The sequence below is a fragment of the Hermetia illucens genome, chromosome 4 (assembly GCF_905115235.1).
Source record: "Hermetia illucens chromosome 4, iHerIll2.2.curated.20191125, whole genome shotgun sequence".
NCBI classification, from domain to species: domain Eukaryota; kingdom Metazoa; phylum Arthropoda; class Insecta; order Diptera; family Stratiomyidae; genus Hermetia; species Hermetia illucens.
In genome coordinates this window covers 156,922,601-156,946,141 of record NC_051852.1, presented here as the reverse complement: position 1 = coordinate 156,946,141, position 23,541 = coordinate 156,922,601, and the positions used below count along the sequence as shown (strand labels likewise).

The 23,541-nt window shown below is 42.5% G+C and overlaps 1 protein-coding gene across 1 annotated transcript; it reads left to right on the top strand.

Moving 5' to 3' along the window:
• Positions 1 to 7,946: 7,946 nt before the first annotated feature.
• LOC119654582 (venom serine protease 34-like) lies at positions 7,947 to 22,063 on the top strand. The gene is made up of 5 exons (XM_038060041.1): positions 7,947 to 8,058; positions 8,129 to 8,340; positions 20,879 to 21,215; positions 21,292 to 21,390; positions 21,451 to 22,063. Exons 1-5 carry the CDS (start codon positions 8,049 to 8,051, stop codon positions 21,969 to 21,971), a joined length of 1,179 nt encoding a protein of 392 aa, XP_037915969.1. The 5' UTR covers positions 7,947 to 8,048; the 3' UTR covers positions 21,972 to 22,063.
• Positions 22,064 to 23,541: the final 1,478 nt, after the last annotated feature.

Genomic DNA, 23,541 nt, shown 5'->3' with positions numbered 1-23,541 from the left:
AGACTAGAGGTAGCTTCCTCCAAACTACAATTTTTAGTTTTAAATCTAAATATATGATATATTTCGGAAGCGATTTACCTCTTGATCAGTGCAAAGCTAGTAGTACAAGCAGCTTTGTACTGCTGAAGGTCGCTCCCGAAATATATATTAACATTTAAAACTAAAAACTGTAGTTTGGAGCAAGCTACCCCTGGTCTATCAATTTTAAGCTAAACAAAAATCTAATCCGTTGGAATGTTTTCCAATCTTACGGAATTAAACGCATTTCTGACGTCAAACGTTATTAGGAGCACCACCCACCGAGATTTGGGGCTGTGTGCCTTCGCCCGATGAAAGGCATCCGCGACTTGCATGACAACACCAGCTGTGGATTTCCCCGCTCTAAAGCCGAGCTGCCGTGAGGATAAGTGGCCACCAGCCGTACCGCTTAAGCGAATCTACTTCTGATGAGATTTTCGAACAATTTCCCAGCAATGTCAAGCATACTAAGTGGTCGGTATGAAGACGGCAACTCAAGGTCGCCTTTTCCTTTGTTGATTAGCACACACCTCGCCACCTTCCAATGAGACGGGGAAACGCCCTCTTTCAAGCAAGCGCTGAATGCGCCGAGCAGTAGGTCTAGCTGATGTTGGAACACCAGTTTGTATACCTATCCTGGAATACCATCGGGTCCTGGAGCCTTTTTGTTTTTCATAGAGGGGACCCCCCCCCCTGAAAGTTGTTTCCTGCTCTACCGACAGCATTTCGAACATTTTACACAGATTATACTCCACACAAAAAAGGGGGAATAGGGAAATCAGGCATCCCATTGCTTGCGGACGAATAAAAAAAAATCAGTCTTTCACGCATACAGCGTTGTAGGCGAAGAAACCGGGTTATAATTCTGTTGTTTGTTTGCATTGGCTAATCCTCAAGTACCTGTAGATCACCTGGCCTACTTATTGGCCTCAACGCCAATGAAATGATACCTTTAGCTCAAGCTTTCCAGTTCAGTGTCAAATCCGTGAAAGTATGTCCGGCAATCTGAAAACACCGTGGCGAGTCTATCTATCTGGGACCAGAGTCGATGAACTTCTTTCCGTATTTTATGATTTCTTATTATTTCTTTATTTTTCATATTACTTAAATTCATTTCTTCAATTTTGTATTCCCTTCTGATATATTTTATTGTGTGGGGCTTCGTTCGTTTTGTTCAGCCATAATCTGATGTGAAAGTGCATTTGCTAATATGCAGCATTTTTTGTTTTTTTTTTACATTTAATCTCCCCTTATGTGTCCGGATAGCTCAGTGGTTAGAGCACTAGGCTGTCATACGGAAGGTCGCGGTTCAAATCTCACTGGTGGCAGTGGAATTTGCATCGTGATTTGACGTCGGATACCAGTCGACTCAGCTGTGAATGAGTACCTGACTCAAATCAGGGTAATAATCTCGGGCGAGCGCAATGCTGACCACATTGCCTCCTAGTGTACCGTTACGGTCTTGAATGAAGTGCTCTAACACACTTCAAGGCCCTGATCCAATATAGATTGTTGTGCCAACGATTATTATTATTATAATCTCCCCTTAATTTTTCGAATACACACCTTCCAATTTCCAAACGCTTCTCCTGACATTCTCTTATATTAAAAAAAAGATTTTAAAGTGAGCATTTTTATTTTCTTTTCCATAATTTTATTCTCAAAACCCTATCACTTTCCGACTTCGCTAAAACCCTAAAATCTATATAAATATTTCCAAATTTTAATATATCTAGTTTTTCAATATTCCGAAAACGACCATTAACCCTTTTGACATTTGTTTTCACAGCTTGTCACGTTGAATATTATTTACTGCATTTCCAACGTTTGCTTGTGGCTGGGGCGAAACGCATGCCAATGCAAATCATGCTGGGGATTTTGGTCGTAGTTCTTCCTTTTATTCCAACTCTGCGAATTCTTAAATCGACTAAATTTCGACCCATCAAACGGTACTCAAGGTAAAATCGTGGGAACTCGCAATAGTAATGGTGAATTTCCAACAAGACGCACCAGTCACGGTATGAACAATAACAAAGAAACAGCGACACACGTTAGCAATTATATAGCATCACCATTAAGTTGGCCAGAAAGAGAAAGCGATGACATCCCGTCGAGTGGCCGAATCGAGTCTAAGCTGTAAGTGTGCTGTAATCAAAACATGATGCTCCAAGGGTCCGTGCCCCAACGGACCGAACAGCTTTTTTAATCATTAGGTTAACACGCGTTACGTACGTTCTATTAGCGCAGGTGCGGATTGATTTTACCTAATACTGACACTAAGTGCCATGCATTTAGGCTTTGATAATCCTATGTACGAGTACATAACTGTAATGGTAGCGGCCGGTGGTAGGTTAGTGGAAAAATCCGTCGAAACATACCCTTTAGTATCGTTCACTAACCATGAATAGCATTCAGCGCCATAAGAAGCTGAAGAGTACTTACTGAATCTCCCTGGAAGAAGCCTCTCCTTATGTAGATGGGCTCTGAGGCACTGCTACCTCTAAATAAAAGCAATGACTAGATGGTATCCTACCCTTTATAACTGTCGCTGAAAATTCTGATAGCTTCGGATCAATGCGATACAGACATCGATTAGCCAGGTGTGCGGGACGCTGTCAAATGTTTACGTAATCAACCTGACCTCCAACAGAATGCTACTGGTCTAGAGGCGCAGATTGACTCTTCCACTAATAATGGTCGTTATTATTTTGTAGAGGGTTGGTAAGCAAGTAATCAATCTTGTATCTGCGGGGTCCTGCACAGTGTCCTTTTGGGAACAAGGAAGGCAATCCCCGCAGTGAAGAAGGGTGGAAATTGCACAGGCCGACTAATGACTGATTTATGCTATCTACCAAAAAAGACCCTTCCCCCAATAGTCTTTAGTCTGGTTTGCATATAGCATGTGTTAATGGGAGCTTCAGTATTTGTAGGCGGTCAGTTAAATAGCTTGAATATTGTAACCTATACGTAAATTTTAGAAGCAAAGACGACGCTTTCAGGGCGTTCTCAAAAAAGGAGGAAAAGGAGGAAAAGGGAAAGTATGCTGGGGACGATCTTCATACCCTGGGAATGAAAATGTAGCTTATGTCGAGGAGGCAATGCCAAAAAAGTGAGAGTCCTTCCAGCACAGGGATCCAGGATATTCTGCAAAAGCGATGAAAGGTTGACTGCATCCAGTAAAAGTAACATCTATGGAATGCCCCCCCTCCCCTCCCCTTATACTCAAAGAATACTGGTAAGGTCCTTTAAAAAGGTATGTGGGAGCTTATGGGTATAAAAATAAGGATCAATTTTGGGAAAACTGCACGAATCATAATGCAGCATTCCTAATGAGTTTGTGTAAAATTTTTTAATTCGAGTCGCAGTTCCTTTTATTTCGGACACTTCCCGTCAAAATTTTTTTTCTGTATTATTTTTGCTACACCACTGTATGTGGCCCAAAGCCAGACGTCCTTTAACGCTCTGGGCGTGACCTTGCCAACATGAGAAATGACTACGAAGTAAAAAAACTACAGGAGAAGATTCATTTCCCGATACATTGCTTGAATTTATATGGTGGAAGAAAAGTGCTACGCATGTTCGACGTTCTTCAATTGCTTGCATGTGAAGAATTTCGCGCATTTATTTTTCTGGTATTATCGTCGTCTATGTAATGTAGTATATAGACCCCGTTTGTGAATGGGACAAAGGCCGAAGAAAAAGAAGAAGATGTAATGTAGTACTTTGGTTTGCAGAGGCGTGGCTACCATCATCAATTAGGCGCCATCGGCAGTATGAAACCCCAACACACCATAAGCGCCACGCACCAGTTAGCGACCTCGTACCTACGCAGCATATGTGCAATGACATTCCGTGCCGCTTAGAAACTTAATTCGCTAATCCTGTATGTAGTCCTCCTGCTGCGGAGGACATGGGCCATGTTGCTTTTAAACTTCCGAGATTTGCCGCGGATAGGGGCGGAGAGGAAAAGTGTCATCGGGACACGCTGGTGTCATCCGGGAATATCGTGGAGCACATTTTAAGGAGGACATTTTAAGAATATCTTGTTTCCGAACATACTTTAATACGAAAGCTTGAAACTCCTTTAATTTGGAAAGACTGCTAAAATAGTTACTAATGTCACTGGTTGAAAACCTTTTATTTGTGTCTAATTTTTAGATTTCCGGACTCTCATGCTACAGAAACACATCACCTTGTGTGTTAGGTTCAACTACTCTATTGCGATCCGAAAAAAAGAAAACAAGGTTCGAATCGTGGCAGCTGTCCCCACTCTTCCGCGTCTCTATTGGTGTTCACCACATAATCGCCAGATCGCCACCCTCTGCGTTCTCACAATAGACACTCTTAAGCATTCCATACACACTTTATTTCTCCAAGTTTACTTATCGTCTCATAACAAAAATCATCCCAGGCAACACGTTCAAACTTAAAATCTGAAGGAAACAGACTTTTTGAAAACGGATTCCTAAAGATTGCAGTCACTGATCACAACTTGTCCAGAATTGAAAACTTGAAGTAGCTCTGATTGGTCCTCTTGTCGAAAACTGAACTGTTCTATAAAATTTCCTGATGTATCAGTGTACCCCTGATGGAAAAGCACTCCGAGCTTGTTGTCCTTTCGTTCGAGCCGGTAAAGAACGTCTCAAACCCGAAATCTTCAGCAAATATCATTTATCTTGCCGCCCCCTATGATTCCGAGTGCTGGGCAACCACCAAAGGCAAAAGTCACTATGGAGCCAAAATGTTATGCTGGACCAGTTATGCCGGCAGATCCTCCTATAAGCACGTCTTAAATATAGATATTTACGACCGGTATGGTGAGAAGTTACGAAAGGTGGTGCGATCAAACCATGTAGGATGATAATAGTTCGATTACTAAAATTAGACTAAATATCCAGATCGATGAAGGACTAGCTAAAAGCCATTAAAAACCACAATGGTTAATCTAAAAACCTTTCGACACTACCAAGTGTAAGTTTATAAACGAGAGAAGTGGCTAACTTGGTCAAGGCGAGCCGACAAAGCAAAAGCTAAATAAAAACAAGTCGGGAAACTGGAAACTTGACGCTTCAGGTATAAAAGGTTTTGTGTTGTGTGTGAGGAGCATAACGCTGCTCCCCATTGGCTGATAGCATTGACTCGAGATATTTAAAGCGGTCAGTTCTGTTACCGGCATTGACCTCCCCAGAACTGAGCGATTTAAATATCTCGGGTCAACGCTATCAGTCAATGGAGAACTGCGTTTTGAAATTGCTTCACGCATTAACTCAACTTGGATGAAGTGGAATTTCATAACTGGTGTTCTTTGTGATCTAGGTATCAACGAACGTCTCAAATCTAAATTTGACGGCATTGTTGTCCGTCCTGTCGCTCTCTATGGTTCTGAGTGTTGGCCGACTGTAAAAGACAATGAATGACCTCTTGCGGTAATGGAGACGAAGATGTTGTGTTGGACTATTGGCTTGACACGTTTCTATCATATCCGAAATGTAGATATCCGCGATCGATATGGGGTTGTACCGATCGTGAAAAAACTGCGAAAGAGGCGTCACGTAATTCGCGCTAACGAGAATTCAATAGCCAAGATTGGGACGAACATCGAAGTCGATGGTAAACAACCAAAAGGCCAGTCAAAACAACGATTGCTTGATACGCTGGATGGGGATTCAAAAGCCTCGAGATTGCATCCAGAGCAGGCATTTGATATAACCAAATGACGAAACCGATCACGACGAACCGACCCCGCTTGTTAACGGGACAAAGGCTTAAGGAAAAAAAAAGTTCAGCACGAACATCCAGCATGTAGCAGTCGAGGAAAATGTTGCCGCGGATGCACTATTAATGATGAAAGCAATTGAGATGCCGGGCATCTTCGCCAGCAAGGATTTGACTGACGCCCGATCGGCCGAGGGGGAATTGTAAAACCTTCTGCAATTAAATACCGCGTTGATGCTGAGCCCTGTGCGTTCATACATTGTCCCACTCAAGATGACCCCGGGGAAAATTTTCAAAATTCGAATTTGAAGAAAATAGTGTTTCTGACGACCGATTTCTGTAAGACCAGAAACATCGCTGTCACTGACGACAACTTGCTCAAAATGGAAAGCTTAAAGTATCTGGGATTGGTGTTCTTATCGAAAAGTGAACTAGACTACAAAATTACTTCAGGTATCGGTTACCTTTATAAAGTATCGCTTCTAACTTGCCATTTATCGGACCGAGTCAAAGATGAGCATCATATGTGAAGTTTATAGCAAATGGTCACTTTGTGGTCCTATATGATTCCGAGTGCTGGGCAGCCGTAAAAGATAAAGAAAGCCACTTCGAAGTTATGGAAACAAAAATGGTATGCTGGACCATGACTGGACCACATTTTATGAGCACGTCCTGAATGTGGATATTTGAGACCGACATAGAGAGGAGTTGTAAGAGATCATGTCATCCACGCTGATAATAACCCGATTGCACAAATTGGCCTGAAGGAAGGATGCAGAGCAAGACAAAGGCCGTTGAAAACAGCGATGGCTAATCTAAAAGCCTCTCGGCTCCACCAGGATCAAGTTTATGATCGAAAGGGGTGGCTAACCCGCTCAAGGCAAATGCTAAATAAAAATTAATGGAACCGCAATTCAGTACCAGCAAGAAGTTTAGTCTTCAAAAATAAAAAGCGAAGACAACTTTAAGTTCAACTCGTTAGACGCTGCCTCACCTTTGCTGGGAACAGGTGAGGCAGCATCCGACGAGTTGTCTCTGCCCTGGTACGAAACCGTGAAGCCGTTTTCGCTTTTTATTTTCGAAAGCTTGGGCTGCTAAATCCAAACGGGGTCCGGGGACCAAAAAAGAGGGAATGAGTTGCTCCCCATTTGGTCCAGTCCGACATAAAATGGATGCGGACTTAGGATCCCTCAATTCCCAAACAAAAAGTTTAATCTTATTATGAATACAATCTGCATCCAGTTTAATAATACAAGATATTATAGCCATGTTGACTGTAACCTGCTAATTATTACTTAGGAATTCTATGTAGACATCCATTTGTAGGAAACACACATGAAGCTCTAGAGCTCTGCTCGTAGCCACATATTCAGAATTTATAACAATGGCTGCAATATCTAATAGAAAGGCTTATGAACACTTTCCCTAATTAATGACACTAATTTCGACTATTAAGTAGATTTTCCTAGTAGAATCGTACAGGCGAAGGGGATTGGGCCATATTCGGCTTCGAATATTTCATCGGTTGGAATGCTAAATTTATGAGGAAATTGCTTACTACAATCTCATTCTGTAGTATTAGACAATACTGCACACATTCCTCTTGGCGATAATTACCACAACATATCCATGAGATTTTCAATATCTAGTACGTTATAGTGCACTAGAGGGTTGAGGATGTGCTATCTGAATAGGGTTTTTCAGTGGAAATGAAGTCTATGAGGACTGGATCGGCAAGTCAAACTCTACAGGAAATGGTGTTAATATTGAGCAGATAATAAACATATGAGCTTTCGTCAAAATATCATAAGACCATTGGATTAATTATGTGCATCTAAATTTCAAGTTCAAGCTTGTGCAAAAGTAATTCCGGGATTTTCCATGAGCAAAATGAGACCATGACACATATAAAATCGAACTCTGTCTAACATTTCCATATCTTAAATCACTTAAATCTCTTCTTAACGGAACTTCCATTATGGAAATTAATTGATTCTCCTGTAAACTCATCTTTTCATCTGCAAATCTATAAATCTAATTCCCAATAATGCTAACAACCTTATATGATCGAGACTTCGATAAATTCTGAATATCTTCTTTGGACCTACTTTCCTGAGAGTATCTGAAACGTGAATGTCTTGATCATTAACGACAATTGCCTCATGTATTTATACAGTTGTAAAATATGTAAATAATAAAATATTGTTTATTGCCGAGTATAGATTCAGCGTGAGTTTATTAAGTGTTTTGAATCCTACCCGTCTAGAAGTGATAGAATTGCTAGCAAATTTGAATCTTACAAATAAGGAGCCCAAATGAAAATTTGTGAGTGGAATATTCTTTGATTAGGCGAGCTAATTAGACGATTGAAGATATTTTATCAATATTATTTCAGCTAGTTTCATTTTAATTGCTTTAAATTGGCATGTGACTAATGGCTTGTTTGAAAATTGTAATTACGCTCAGACTATTGAAGCTGGGAAGATCTTTTACGTGTACTCCGTAAATTATCCAAATAAGTATCCTCCTGGCACTTCCTGTAGGTATCTAGTGACTAGTCCCATCGGCAGCCAGATTGATGTTCAGTGTAGATTGGAAATTCCTGCGGTAAGTTTTCAATTAGAAATTGGTACCTGTATGTTTTCGATTTCGATATATCTGAAAATACGTTAAAGAATTCAAATTCCTAATTTTATTTTAAAACAGTGAGTTTTGTAAGTGTACGCAGATAACTATAGTAAGATAATTGGAATCTCACATTATGACGTTTTTAATCTTTTTACCCTTTCCAAGTGACGTGAATTTATCTTTAAGAGGATATCTATAAATCAAAGTACTAAGATATTTGCCCAAACCATGCTGATATCTAATTGTTTACGTGAGTGTAAATTTAGTTGCAATATTTTGTTAAACATGTGCTTTTTCGCCGTATATCTTCAAAGTTGACAGTTGAAAAACATATCTTAAATCGTTTCGTGCATCACCAGAGATAAAGATACACATATATTAAATTATTTCGAAATAGCAAACATTTGTGTTACGTTCAAATAAATTAGAAGAAAATGGAATAATCCGTCATTATTGCCCAACAATCTTTGACAGAAAACCTCACCACTTTGCCTATTTTATAACCAGATTTCTTTGTTTCGTGTGCAATTAAATACCCAAAAAGTGTCAATCAAAAATTTGACAAATGATTTGAAAAAGATTGAGTGACAAGCATAATTCAGTGATAGTCCAGTTAAAGAGGTGTAAGTGCCGATGATAAGAAGGACTTTTATGTGGATGGGCGATGGTCAAAAGACCAGTGATCGGAATTGACCAAGAGGCGAAAGCTATCCCAAAATCCTGAAAATTGGCGAAATTGACCGTGAAGATTCACCCGCAAATAGTGTTCCCTCGAGACGCACCTCTTTGTTACCCAGGATCAGGAAAGTAGTGGGGGGGGATAGGGGATTATAATTCAGAATAAACATAAGGAGGGTTTCTAGTCAATTTTCCCAAAAATATAGCAATATCGATACGGAGGGTATTTTGAGGCCTGGACACCGTATGGAGGCGGCTTCATGATTTTTTCAGAGTTTTGGGTTGGGTAGTTTCTGAGAATGGGTCCGTTAAAGAAATCATTACTTTCGACCCCAGCACTTCCGGCGTTTACAAGGAATATCAAAACCAAGACTGGTACCGAAAAGTACTAATCGAGACCTTTCATTTGATACCTAGCATAACTATATTCAGTGAAAAAAAATTGTACACCCCCCTTTTGCATGTATGGGGACATCGAAAGGAGAAATTTGTACTGCTCTGAAGAAGCAATTTAAGTTGGCAGAGCTTACTGAGGAGTCGGTTGTGGGTTTAAGAAAGCCTATGGCGATACTCAAACGGCCACAATACGGATACCAGCGGAGGCAGCCCAGAAGTTGTTGGTGGCCGGAAAACTTTAGATTGGATGGGTTGTCTGCCGTTTAAGGGAGCAAACTTCACTAAAGAGGTGCTTTAAATGCCTCATGTTTGGGCACTTCGTGAAGGTATGCACCAGCAGTATTGATCGATCCGTCTGACTCAGAAGGGCGTCGGGAGAAAGGCCATATTGCCAGGGAGTGCGACAGGAACCCATATCCATATTCTTTTTTTTTCAGCCTCTGTCCCGTACCCAAGCGGGGTAGGCTCAACCTATATCCATATTGTGCAAAGTAAAAGAGGGACAGGATAACCGGTGTATTGCCGAAAGTAGTCTTCTTCTTTTTCTTCAGCCTTTGTCCCGTTCACAAGCGGGGTCGGTTCGTCGTGATCGGCTTCGCCATTTGGCTCTATCGAATGCCTTTCAAATCCCCATCCAGCGTATCAAGCCACCGTTGCTTAGGTCTGCCTTTTGGTCGTTTACCATCGACTTCGATGTTCAGACCAATCTTTGCAAGTGAATTCTCGTTTGCACGAATTGCGTGACCATACCATCGAAGACGCCTCTCTCGCAACTTTTCCACGATCGGTGCAACCCCATAACGATCGCGGATATCCTCATTTCGGATGTGATCTAAACGTGGGACGCCACTAGTCCAACGTAGCATCTTCGTCTCCATTACCGCGAGACACCGTTCATTGTCTTTTATGGTCGGCCAACACTCAGAACCATAGAGAGCGACTGGACGGACGACATTGCGGTAAATTTTAGATTTGAGATGTTCGTTGATACGTCGATCACAAAGGACACCAGTTGTGGAACGCCACTTCATCCAGGTTGCATTAATGCGTGAAGCAATTTCATAACGCAGCTTTGCATTGGCTGATAGCGTTGACCCGAGGTATTTAAATCGCTCAGTTCTGGGCAGATCACTGCCGCTGACAGTGATTGTGCCTGTTTCATGGGGATCGGTCGTCAAAAATTCAGTTTTGTTTAAATTCAATTTGAGACCGTGTTGCATGAGGCGATCATTCCATTTTTGAACAAGTTGTTCGAGATCATTTTTGCTATCAGATGCTAGGAAAACATCATCTGCATAAAGCAGTGTGTAGGGCGCTGGACGTTGGATATCCCGTCTGACGGTGTCCATAACAAGGACAAAGAGGAGTGGTGAGAGGGCACTTCCTTGATGAACTCCAACGGAGACACGAAGCGGTTTTGATACACCCGCCATACTTCGAAATTTACTTTTCGGATCGTGGTAGAGCAATTAAACCCAACGCACGAGTTCTTCTGGCACGAAGTATTGTCGTAAAGCATACCAGATGAGTTCGTGGGGTACACGGTCAAACGCTTTCTCTAGATCCAGAAATGCAATGTAAAGAGGGCGATGCTTCTCACGGTGTTTCTCCATGAGTCACCACGTAGCGTGTATTGCGTCAGTAGTTCCGCAGTTCTTGACAAATCTGGCTTGATTCACGGTTATTTCAACGATTTCGCGAATACGGTTGTCACTAATGCGTTCAAAAATCATCATGGTATGGGAATGTAACCGGATCGGACGGTAATTTGAACATTCTGTTGGACTACCTTTCTTTTTCCATATTGCCAGTCAGATGGTGTCCTTCCTTAGTGGATAACCCCGTTAAAGAATTCACTGAGCCACAGTGTTGGGTCCCACCTCTTCGCTTTCCAGAGCTCAGATGCGATGTCGTCAGGTCCTGTTGCTTTCCCCGATTTCATTTGTTTTATTGCCTCCTCGACAATGATTGTGGAAATGGAGGATGAGCAAATTCTTCAGTTGAAATCTGCTCGAAGTATTCTCGCCAACTATCCGTTGCGGCTCGACGGTTGGTAAGCAAAGTACCGTTCTTGTCATTAACGCAACAGAAGTGTTCGATATCCTGTGTGCGTTCATTGCGGCTTTTAGCAAGTCGATACAGATCTCTCTCGCCATCCCCAGTGTCCAGTTTATCGTAAAGATTTTTGAAATGGTTCGCTCGGGTGACAGCGACCGCTTTCTTTGCTTCCCGGTTGGCATTCTTATAAATTTGCCAATTAGCAGGCGTTTTATCGTCGAGAAATTTGTGGTAGAGGCGTTTCTTTTCACGGACCTTAATTTCAACATCATCATTCCAAAGCCAAGTATCTCGGTTGATGTACCGCTTAGCCGGCTTGGTGACCCCGAACGTTGCAGAGGCCGCTTTATGGATCGTGTCTTTCATTTGGTTCCATGATTCTTCCACATTCGCAATGGTCGGCAATCGTATGAGTGAGACCGTTTATTCTTTCTTCTCACCAAATCGCCACCATTTAATGCGTGGCGGGCCAGTGCGTTCCTCACGCTGTTTTATCGGTGGCTTAATTCGCAGGACGGCAATCAACGGTCCATGTTGAGGTGCGATGGTCTCATAGGGAACGACTTTGCAATCAGTGACTGTGGTAAAATGTTGGCGTCTTAGCAGGATATAGTCGATTTGCCTTTTAATGTTCCCACTATAAAATGTAGGAAGATGAGATCATGGTTTGATGAACCATGTATTCATAAGTATAAGGTCATGTGTGTCCGCAAAATCGATTATACGCTCGCCACCCTCATTGCGCGCTCCGAACCCCTTTCCCCCATGGCACCTGTTACTGTCTGCCTTTTCACCCACATGACTATTAAGGTCGCCGGCAATGATTATATAATCGTCAGTAGGCACGTGACAAGTCTTTTCATCGAGAAGTTGCCAAAAGGCGTCTTTCTCGGCATCAGGTCGACCTGTCTGTGGTGCATACGCGATGAAGAAGTGAATAGTGCAATCAGCTGATATAATGGTGATCTTCATCAGCCGATCATCAAATCGTTCAATTTCTTTAATGGCATCACGGAAACCCTCTGAGATGGCAATGCCAACACCATATTGAGTGTGTGGGTTACCAAAATAGAGAAGTTTGTAGCCATTTTTACCGTGTTCGCGTTCAATGTCGCAGCTTTTGGCACCAGATCATCGGGTTTCTTGCAGAGCGCAGATATCAATGCTCCTTTTCCGAATGGCTCTTGCGAGTTCCTCGGTCTTTCCAGTTAGAGTATCAACATGTAGCGTGCAGACACGTGTTTGTTTTGTTCGTTGTGTTCGGACTAATTTGCTTACGTCCTGACGCCGTCCATGCGTCAAGAACCCTTGCTCATTTCTCGACAGGACCGGGGCCCGTCCTGCCGCGTCGACTGAGGTGGACGCCCCAGCATTTCTCCGAGGCTTCTGACTCAATCCCATCATCATGTTTCTAACGACATTGTATGCATTTTCTGGTCGACCTGTCGCGGGACCTGTCACCAAGAGAGATCAGGTAACTCCAACTATACCCTATTTATCTCTTTCCCTGATCTCAGCATTTTATTTTTGTTTTACTGAGGATAGTACAGACAACGTTGCCTCAAACCCTTCTCCTTTACCTGGGCTTGGGAACAGCATACTATGTTAATAGCATGGTATCTTGATCATAGTCAAATACATTAAGTCATTACGAAACTTAAATATGGAGGAAGCACTTAACCTGAATCAGGTTAGCATCTATGTATCTGAGAGGAATGGGAATTAGGATTCTAGACCGGGTCCCGAAACAAAAATTATATTAAATCGATTAACAATACTTTTAAGGCAATAATCACAAATGAAAATATCTCCGCGCAAATTTATTTTATGGAATCCCTTCACTTCTTCTAGACCTGCCATACTTGTTGCTGAATTGTATATTTTCAAATTGGATATCATCCCCATCATCTACGGCACAGCAGCCGGAGTCCAGTCTAAGCCTACCTTACTAACCAACTTCAAATATCCGGATCTTGCTCCGGCTCTACTAATTTGGTATCACTAGTAACCAGCCACCATCCTGACCTACGCCTTCGCTCCATCTGAAGCAAAATCTGCCTCGTTTTCGTTTTCTGCATTACCCCCAAAACACGCCCCCAACACACTCCTTGGCAATGATATCGAAAGCCCCAGAATGTTTGCTCTTCCCAACTTAGGCTAGAACTCCGGTAAAATATAAACCTGTCAATTTTTGGTGTGGAGGCCAACCCTGGAAAACTTAGGAGCAGTAGGAGACGCGAATACGGTGACAGCTACCACAAGGTTTTTTGTTTGCAAGACACCAGCCGAATTGGTGGACCTCGGCGCAAAACCGAGATGTCTGGAGTTCCTTATTAAGGCAGGCCTAGACCGGATACCGGTTGTGGCGCTGTTTATGATGATGAAGATACCGGCCTAGATTAAAGAGCATCACAATTGTGCAGTGCTGCAAATGGAGATTTTCTATATAGAAAAGAAGAATTCTTAAGCAGGAAACTGATATTATGATGGAATACCAAAGTAAGCTCGGATTGATTGCTCGGACATGTGATGAGACAGCATGATCCTTGTAACCATAACAACAACTCTGAAAGCTTTGAAGATCCCTGCAACTGTCGTGGTTGCGTGATCGACGGCAAACTGCTCGAGCAGAGCCTCCCATAAGTTGGGTTTCAAATAAAAGCTTCCGGATATCTTATCATATTGACAACATCGTCTTCTCTTCTTAATGTGTATAATAAATGTGATGCTGACGCCGGTTTCGAAAGAGATCATTATCTGATGGCCGCTTACACCATCTCACATGTTGTAACTGCACCTACTTATGAAAGAGCAGAGCATCGTCCCAACCTTAGATCTTATGCAGGCGATTTCCTTGATTCGCCCCTTGTCGGGAGAAGCTTTGCAGAGTGATCCCGTCAAAATTGATGTGCACTAGATCGTATGCTACGGCGGTGCCTTGCAATATCGCCTAACTTACTCGGATATTATACAATCGAGATCCACGATGAAATGCTCCTTTCAGATCTCACAGATGAAGCTATCGACTTCCAGAAGAATATGACAAGATCTGACTGATTACGAAAACGTCGAGACGGATCAATGAATATAACCAGCTAAGAGCTCTTTTGACGGCTACCGGGGACATACTGAAACTCCGTTATCCTGGAAAGGTACGAAAGAGTATGAGAAGTGCCGTGCAGCATAAGCCGTGACAAATCAAATTCCAGCATTATATTAGGCAATAAAACAGAAGCTTCCACAAATAATAACGATTTTTAACCAAAGCGTTTGTAGGTGCTCGTAGGCTTTTCAGTTGCCCCGGGAGCGACGTTAATTATAGTTTTCTGAAACATAAAAATAGGCTCCCCGTAAGCGCCTCCTGCCTCCTACTTCATGGTGGTTATCGATCTTATAATATCTGGTTAAGTTTTAGTTCCAGTAAATGATATGGCAAGCCTCCGTAACAGGCTTATAGTAATAGTAATAACTAAAATCTTTCTCAAAAGCAATAACGAGCCGTTAAAAAGACTCATTTACATTGTCCGTACAGGATCCTCTTGTGCGCATCACGTTTACATCGCATTGGAAAACTTGTGGAGCAGTGTACGGAATCTTCACATTCCGAAAAAAAACGAACAGCCCTTTCAGAGCGTCTTATGAGGAGGCAAAAAGTGATGTGTTGTATTGAGGTGAAATGTCGGAGAAATGCAAAATCCAAAACGGATTTCCTCAGGGTTGCATCAAGAAGACTGAACACAGAAAATTCAACTCCCAGTGTATTTTTTGGAATTTGATGTTGGGAAAAAATCATTGCGCATGTTCATCCGTCTACGGCAAATGCGTGAGAAAAAATTCGCGCATAAAGCCTGGTATTAGTGCCGGGTATGCATTGGTGTGCAGGCACTTGCTTGCAGGCATATGGCATCGCACAACTGTTTATGGCTTGCAACATGGGATGGGGAAATACAAACAAAAAAAATCTATCTAACTGCCATCGACACACCAATACATTATCCACATGTGTTAAGTGCTGTTATTTACCTCGTCCTTGGATAATCCACAAATGAATCAATAGTCAGTCTGTCAGTCATTTCAACACCAACATCAAGTTGAAGCTGGTACTCACGAATTTTTCTCTGTATTGCTGTAGGGGCAGTGCATGAAAACCACTATTACTCGAAAATTCTAGACTTTCGTCAATTCATGTCTACATCGAATTAAAGGCGGACTTTGACGCGTCAGAATCTAGAAGAAGGAACTACGTCTGCATATGGGCGAGATTGCCGACGAGTGGGTTGAAATATTTGGCGCACAACAGTTAACAAAGAGTGCAAACTTTTTTGAAAGTAATTAGGGAGAGTTAGAATACTACCCCAGTAGGGTGCGAGCAAAATACAGATGGAAAGAACTGTAGGCTATTCGGAAGGTCCGGTTTAATATGTACAAAATCTATTAAGAGGTCATGATGTCCCATGTGCATCATGCCTATGTCAATCGAATCTTTCAACTATTTATCTCCTTCTTAAGTAGGTAGTTGAGCAGCCTCCGTGCGGCTTCACATAGCAGCGAGTCTAAAATACACCGTGAATCACCAGAGACAAGACAAGTCCACGACCTCAATACAAACGGCTGGCGTCTATTTGGTCGTTGAGAACCAGAAAGAATCACTCTCTGGTGGGCAAATGATTGCGAACTACCCCAGGTTGCTAATGGGTATCAGATCCCATGAGAATCAAGAAGAATTCTTAAATTTCTTCAATAAAAAAATGAGTTAGGAAAACCAGATACAACTACTTCTAATCCAATGTTCCGGTTCCGTACTCAATTAACAATTACTTTTCACTCAAGCAACCAACTATGAAACATCCGTCAGTCAATAATATCTCGTCTACTTCATCAATTATTCAAAAACACTGAAATTATCATGGTAAGTCAGGAAAAAATCCCACCCCTAACTATATGCGCTTACCCATCAAGGAGTATCACCAACAAACTCCTCTCAAATACCCCTAACAACCTCACATTAAAGAAAACATCCGTTTACCCCATACATGTGCTCGTTTCGTCTCAGTCGGAATATAACTCGGCTAAGACGCTGCTTAAAAAGTGGAACGATCACTTTTTTACCTAAACACCTACCTATCGCAAGTCAGTCAATCTAGTCATGCGTTGACTAGATTTCACCTACCCGCCTCAAGGGATACTGGACAAAGTCCATTCTCTAAGAGTTGCCGAAACAACCAATGTCACTCCGTACGAGACGAGTACATCCCATCGAAACGCCAAGCCCATCCACTTTTTCCTCGTCACTTTTAGTCCAAAGTTCCGGCAATCCTCACTTCTCAAGCCCAGAGCAATGTTTCACTGTACGGTAAAATTCGAAACAGTGGAATTTCAGGAAATAACACAGTGCCGAAATTGCCAGCGAATTGGACTGCTACTTCCAACTGCAACGTGCCCTATCGCTGTGTTAAGTACAACACCCCACACGGTCCACGCCTATACCCCAAGAAACAATAGGATTACCCCACATGCATCAACTGCGGCCCAAATACACATCCGGCGAGTTACCGCAACGCAGGCCCGAGCCCCCCAAACTCAATCCACTTTCAATTCAAAAACACGCACCATTCCTCTCACCAATTCAAATCCACAGCGCAATCCCACTCACTCTAGTCCTACCCATCAATCACACCCTCCATTCTACGCTTCCATCCCAAGAAAAGCTACGCATCCCCAAACTTTTTTTGACCTAAACTTAGAAATACAAGCCCTCTTTCCCTCCAACACATCCACCTCCCAACTAGCTGCCCAATCCAGTTCCGCCTTCCACATATACAATACCCTATCTTCTTTTGTCTGTCCTCAGTCAGGTTTCCCGTAACAGTGTCTGCTTAAATAATAATGCTGGATGTTAATTCAGTAGTTAGTAGAGAGAAAAGACAGTTAGTTAGATAATGAACTTTCTATCCATACCCAAACCTAACTTTCTGCTCCTTAACGAAACTAAATTAAACCACAGACATAAATTCCACATCCCCAACTTCTCCGTATTCCGCTCCGATCGAATAGCTGGCGAAGGCGCGGGTACTGCCATCTTGGTAGTCCTTGACTGAACTGTCATTTCTATCTTGTCATCTCCAGCCACTCATCAATCATATTCCTTGCTAGCTTCTACTATACTAACCAATCTCTAGATCCAACCAATATTAAGCACCTAGCATACCACCTCAAGACCCTCCCAATAACACACAACAAACATCCCTCCCTTGTACTAGGTGGCGACCTAACCGCCAAACATAGTTTATGGTGCAATACCACCATAAACCCGAACGGCAATAGGTTGGCCAACTGGTACACCTAAAACTCCTTGTCCCGATAACTAACTCTCCTTCTTACAATTCGACCGTACTTTCACCGTCCGAACCTTTCTGGTAAGCAACAACCTTCTTACCCACTCCTACGGCATCACGTCACGACGTCCGAAACATTATAGTCTCCCATCCTTCCTCTCTATACCTCCCAATCCCTCCACCAGACCATACACCTCAAAATTGTTTCCCCATTGTAGCTGTCATTCCCCACACAATGGAATCCATAAAAACAAAAAATCCACCGATCCCAACCAAATTCCGATAATTGTTCTAAATAAGTGCGCCAAGACTCTTAGTCCCTTCCTATCCCATATGTAGTTTTAATTCATGCGTCCTTACAGCTCATCCTCTCTCCTTGCAAAAGTGACCACATCACTCCCATCCTTAAAAAACAACATTCGTCTGCCTTTACACCACGTTCAAAATTGTTGAACATATCCTCCACGACATCATTCCAATCCATCCCCACATCTCTGTTAACAATATAATACCATTATTATTCGATTTTTTCGATTTTTAATGCTTGGGGTGCTACGCTCCAAACTAGGGATCCATGGACTAAAAAACAAGGGAGTAAGTTGCTCCTCATTTAGTCCGGCCCACCATCAAGTGGATGGGGACTTAGGATCCCGCAGATCCTAAACAACCACCTAGCTTTAGTCTAGCTTAGACTACAACGACTGGCGTTTTAAGTCCAATATAACGTGCAACCTTGTCGTGTTTTTGCGATGATAAAAGGGAGCGTCTTTCCACCTGTTGGCACTTTCAGTGACGCTGCTCCCAGGGCAGAGGTGAGGCAGCGTCTGATGAGTTGCCTCTGCCCTGGACGAAACCGTTAGTCAAATTATTCGATTTTTTCGATTAATATAATACCACCTTTTCAATTCGCAAACAAACGAGCCCATAGCACCTCCCACACCTGCCTCATACCTAAAACAGTCATGTGCATCAACATGAACAACAACACTCTACTACTGCCTGCCAACTTGATATATAAAAGGTCTTCGACTCCGTCCATCAGCTTCATATTCGACTCCCATCTTTGCAGATTAATCCTAAGTTATATCTCCAACCGTCAATCTCACGTCCGCATTTCTGGCTCACTGTCCGACCTACACTCCCCTCCAATAGGCATCCCACAAGGATCAGTCTTGTCATCCACCTTTTTCTCCCTATATACTGCTGACAGCCCTCTTGGACATCCTACCAACACTCTTTACACCATTAAAACCATTTAATATGCCGACGACCTGATCCTATACACCACATCCCGTAATATTCCAGCCGATTAAATCCGAGTTAACCTTACTATCCAATCCCTCAATAAGTTCCTTCACTTTTGGGAAATTCTTCTAAATCCAACCAAGTACGCAGCGTCTTCCGAGGTAGAATCCACTTTACCCTAGCATCTTCTATCCCGTTTCTCCATTCCATCAAGTACCTTGGGGTACACCTAAATTCCAGCTTATCACCAATTCACCGTTAACTCCATAATGTCCAACACTCGCACCGGTGTAATCACTCTATGGCCCATCGTTAATAAAAATTCGTCAATCCGCCCAGAAATAAAACTGTTTTGTTATGATAAGACCTTGGATCGCATACGACTTTGTTGCATGGTGCCACCTCTCGTTTCACCAAATGAAGAAAATACGCGTATGCAAGAGAAGGTTCTTTCGTCTAGCCACACCTGATTCCTACCCCCTTCCGACCAGTTCCTTTATGACAACTGTAAACTGCATCCGTATCGACAGATTCCTCTTCAACTCCCTCATTAAGTTTCTATCCAAATGCCAATCTCATAGCACCGACCTTATCCATTCCTACCCGACCCTAAAGACCCACGTCTCCAAACGCCATTCCATTTCGACAGACCCCCTCATCCTCCGTAACCAGAAAAATATTTACCACGACGGTAGGCTAGTTCTACTCAACCGCCCATAGAGCAAACATCGCCCTGGCCTAGCCTGGCCCTGGCACAATGGCCTCAAGTTTCCACATCCACCCACAATTGTTATCTAATCTCTCATAATTCTTCAAGTCCTGACTTTCCTCTCCATTGTCATAAGTTTTAGTTAAGTAGTATTACGTTAAATTCAGCATAGATTTAAGCATTAGGTTAACCTCTCTGTCACGCTGCTCCCAGGACAAAGGTTAGGCAGCGCCTGATGAGTTGCCTCTGCCCTGCACGAAACCGTAGTTTATTTTTGTAAAAAAATTGGGTTCTAGCACAGAATAGGGGTCCGTGGGTCACAAGCAGAAAAAGGATCAGATCACGTGGATGGCGGACTCAGGATTGGCTTACATTCCCAAACAAAACATTTAGTAACTAAGGACAAATTTCCTACTGGTAAAGTGCTGGTGAAGTTCACCCAAATAAAAGTTCAGACGAGCCTCGATATCCTTGTACAAGTGCAGATAATGAGGCCATTGGGATATTGAAGGATCTTAGTAAGGCTATGGTTGGGAGCTGCGTGATGCCTCTTGCAAATAGTGAAAAGAGGGTTGCAAAGAAAGGATGAAGCCTTCCAATAAAGTTAATATATTGTCACGACCACGGCTGCTGAGCATTAACCTGAAATCTTCCTCCTTCGAGGACGCTAAGGACTAGTTTACAGAAGTGCACAAGAAAATCGAGGAAGCCGAAGGTAGGACTAAACTAGACTAAATTACCATCCACCACTTGGCCGCTTATGATTGTCAAGACTATATGTCGTATTAATGTCAAATTCAAGGATCAGATTTTAACATCATCCAATTGATTGAACTGTTTTAACTTGATACTATGAACGAATTTCAGTTCAAACAAATATAGAAAACGCAACAAGGACATCCTATCAACAGAGTTATTTTTAACACTCAGACAACAAAAAAAACGTAATCGGTCATTGCTCCATTTCTTCCCATCCTATTCATAAAATTCTAGGTCAATGTTACGTTGAAGCTTCCTAGCACACCCTCACATTAGCTTAGGTAATAGAAGCGAAAGAACTAAAACCCAGACTTTTCTGTATACACCAAAAATATAGGACCAACAATGCAAGTCGGATACACTTTACCTCAATCTACAAGGAAACACTTCAATACCTGGATCCGACTACTATTGCGGCACAGGCGAACTACATAAAATAAGTTTGTACAATCGAGTTGCGATCTCCCATGTCTCCTCAAGCTATAGTTCGGGGGGAAGATTCTTGTGCTCACTCCAGACCCTTCCTCCTTCGAATGGTGGTAGCGACTGTGACTGTGGATGGAGTGTAACCCGGAAAATTGTCGGAGGTAAAGAGGCTGGGATCAATGAATTTCCATCTATGGCTGGTATCTACGACAAATCTCAACTGAGAATCTTCTGTGGAGCGGCTATAAGTGAGTACCGAAAAAAACGGATTCTCACTATACGTATTTTAAATGCCAGGAAGAGATTGACTTGGATGTTTTGTAGTTCACAGCAGGTATCTTCTGTCGGCCGCTCATTGTTTCTACGAGCGTGGGAATCAAGGAAATCTAGCGGCGATGGTAGGTGACCACGACTTCACAATTGGTGAGTGTTGCTTTCTTGAAAACTCAGTCTTTCTTAAAATAACTCCATCCTTCGTTTCAGCTAATGACTCTCCGTACACAAGAACTTATGACATCGGAGGTATCCTCAACCATGAACAATTCGTCCCAGAGACAAAGCAAAACGATATAGCTCTTTTGAGGACGACTACAGACATGGAATGGAGCAATGGAGTTGGTCCGGCTTGTTTGCCTTTCAATTACGATCCAACTACAGTCCCCGGGACGAAGGTCGACGTGGCAGGCTGGGGCACCCTGTCCTTTGGGGGCACCCAACCACATAAGTTGCAGAAGGTAACCTTGGATATTGTACAGAATGGGGTGTGTAGCAGCAAAGTTTCTAATCTGTATCCCACTCAACTCTGCACTTATACGTACGGGAAGGATACATGTCAGTACGATTCAGGCGGAGGAGATTTCTTTAGGCAAAATCGAATGTATCTTGTAGGTATAACGAGTTATGGATTCGGATGTGCAATGAACTTGCCATCAGTTAGTACGCGAGTTAGTTCCTACTTACAATGGATACAAACGAGGACAAATGCTAATTTCTGCCGAAAGTAGAAACGTTAAAATCAGTGTTGCATTGTTTCAATTAAAATTAGAAGGAGACAATGTAGTGACGCTTTTAATTTGTGTTGTGATTTTTCAAGAATTAAAAAACATTGGGAAAATATTAAACGGAGTTGGTATGCAAGGCTTATGTAAAGGGAAATGCAAATATAATTTAGCGAACCACTTTTGAGCTCATTTCAATGAAAACCAAAGCACCAGGGGGAGGTACTAAGTAAAAAAGCTGGGCTAGCTTTCCTCACTGGATGTCAAGGTAAATATGGAGATTATTTGCTAGCCACCTGTTGAATAAAAGAAATAAATTGAGAAGAGCCTTCCTTTATTCACGAAAATGGTTCGTTGGAAATCGCAAAAACTGTATTTCGGGAACTAACTGCTCCTTCTTCAATAAAAGGAAACTTCCCTCAATCCATTTCTTCTATTTAATGTCTTCTTTCGCTTGAAATTTATTTCATCCCCAATTTATTTTCCTGGCGCAATAATCATCATCATCAATGGCGCAACAACCGGTATCCGATCTAGGCTTGCCTTAATAAGCGACTCCATACATCCCGGTTTTGCGCCGAGGTCCACCAATTCGATATCCCTAAAACCTGCCTGGCGTCCTGATTTACGCCATTGCTCCATATCAGGCAGGGTCTGCCTCGCCTTCTTTTTCTACCATAGATATTGCCCTTCTACACTTATCGTGCTGGATCGTCCTCATCCATATAGATTAAGTGACTCGCCCTCCGTAGCCTATTAAGCCGGATTTTATCCACAACCGGACGGTGATGGTATAGTTCATAGATTTCGTCGTTATGTAAGCTACGCAATCGTCCGTCCTCATGCAGGGGGCCAAAAATCCTTCGGAAGAGCCTTCTCTAGAACGCGGCCAAGAGTTCGCAATTTTTCTTGATAAGAACCCAAATCTCTGATGAATACATGAGGACTGGCAAGATCATTGTCTTGTACAGTAAAAGCTTTGACCCTATGGTGAGAGGTTTCTAGCAGAACAGGTTTTGTAAACTGAAGTAGGCTCTGTTGGCTGCCAACAACCGTGCGCGGCTTTCATTGTCATAGGTGTTATGGGTTATGATTTTCGATCCTAGATATATATATTTTGTCTTGCCTTCATTGATCTAGCGCCAATCACCGCCTGTTCGATCTGGATGAAGGCAGTTTGTACGTTTCGGGTCGTTCCTCCCATGATGTCGATATCATCAGCATAGGCCAGTAGTTGTGTGGAGAGAGGATCGTATCCCTTGCATTTACCTCAGCATCACGGATCACTTTCTGCATGGCCAGATTGAAGAGGATGCACGAATTCTCTCATGGCCTTGTACAATTTTACCCTGGTTATGGTATCATAGGCGGCTTTAAAGTAGATAAAAATATGGTGCAACTGATGTCCATATTCCAACAGTTTTTCCATCGCTTACCGCACAGAGAAAATCTGATCTGTTGCTGATTTGCCTGGAGTGAAGCCTCTTTGGTATGGGCCAATAATGTTCTGGGCGTGTGGGACTATCCGGCCTAGCAGATCAGGAAATCAGATCTCTTTGTCTCGCCAGGATGAATA